The sequence below is a fragment of the Charadrius vociferus genome, unplaced genomic scaffold (assembly GCF_000708025.1).
Source record: "Charadrius vociferus isolate BGI_N301 unplaced genomic scaffold, ASM70802v2 scaffold2556, whole genome shotgun sequence".
NCBI lineage: Eukaryota > Metazoa > Chordata > Aves > Charadriiformes > Charadriidae > Charadrius > Charadrius vociferus.
The window spans coordinates 9,458-10,759 of record NW_009648846.1 but is presented as its reverse complement, the minus strand read 5'-3'; the positions used below and the strand labels follow the sequence as shown (position 1 = coordinate 10,759).

At 69.1% G+C, this 1,302-nt stretch overlaps 1 protein-coding gene across 1 annotated transcript in view; it reads right to left on the bottom strand.

The window, feature by feature from the left end:
- The window catches only part of LOC104288139 (collagen alpha-1(XVI) chain-like), a 4,962-nt gene that overhangs the window by 2,234 nt on the left and 1,426 nt on the right, over positions 1-1,302 (bottom strand). The window contains 6 exon segments of the mRNA XM_009886897.1: positions 53-118; positions 227-271; positions 474-545; positions 676-738; positions 1,029-1,064; positions 1,165-1,240. Coding sequence (XP_009885199.1) covers positions 53-118; positions 227-271; positions 474-545; positions 676-738; positions 1,029-1,064; positions 1,165-1,240 — 358 coding nt within the window.

The following is a 1,302-nucleotide window of genomic DNA, read 5'->3' as shown; positions in this document are numbered from 1 at the left end:
GGTGAGGGGTGGCATAGGGCACATCCAGCTCAGTGGTCCCGTGCCCACCCACCCCCTCGCTCACCTCCGCTCCCGGCCGGCCCGTGCTCCCCGGGGGACCGGGTTTGCCGCAGTCACCCTAAAAGGAGGGACACCGTGGGCAGCACAGTGTGTGGAGACCCTGGCCCAGGACTGACGTCCTCGGGGCTGTCACCACCGAGTGTCCCCCAGTGCCACCGTCGCTCACCTTTGGTCCTGGGAGACCCGGGTGTCCCGTCTTCCCCTTGAAGCCCTGGAGGGAGAAAAGAGCTGGGGGGGGGTCTCAGCTCCCACGAGCAGACTGAGGAAGGTGACCCCGACCCCGGTCTCTGGTGGGGACCCCATCCTGCAGTGCCAGGCTGGAATGGGTCCGGCCAGTGGTGCTCCCCAGGAGCACCATGATACCAGTGGTGCTGCCCCCTCTGCCTTCAGGGGTGGCATGGCGGGGGTCTTACCAGGATGCCTGGGGGTCCGGGTGGTCCGGGTGGCCCTGGCATCCCCGTGGGGCCACGCATGCCCTCACTGCCCTGCAAGAGCCACAAGGAGGTCATGGGAGCAGCCAGGGCTGTGCACCCCTCGGCCACCCCGCAGAGCACTTGGCTACCAGCCCAAGGGATGAGCGGTGCCACCACGCAGCCACTCACCCACAGCACTCACCTTCTCGGCTGCGGGCCCCGGTGGCCCAGCTGGACCAACCTTCCCTGGGAAGCCGGGGGGTCCCTAAAGAGGAGAGGAGTGCTGAGTGAGGTTGGGGGGCATCATGGTGGGAGAGCCCAACCCCACACGTCCTGCCACCTCCAAGCCCGTTTTACGGGGTTGCTCTGGGGCTGCTCTCTCCACACCTTGTCCTACAGGACATGCCTGTGTCCCCCTGGGAGAAACCCCCATCCCCGGATGGCTGCCCGACCCCGTGGGGACACGGGGACACAGCCAGGGCTGAGCATCATCTCCTGGGGACACCCCGCTGTGCCAGAGCATCGCTCCCCACAGCCCTGGCAGGACACACTCACCGGTGGCCCCGGGAAGCCGGGCTGGCCCTGGAAACCCTGCGGAGAGACGAGAGCTGAGCCAGACCCCGACGGCCACATCCTGCCCGATGGGGGTCCAGGGGATCCCTGTCCCCACAGACCCCTCGGGGATGCTCACCTGGTCCCCCTTCTCGCCGGCGCTGCCCGGGAGCCCGCGCTCGCCCCTCGGTCCCTGCGGAGAGAGGGGGTGAGGCGGATGGGGAGGATCCTGCTGCACCCGCGGCCACCGCCGCCGGGCACCCCCTATCCCTCCCGC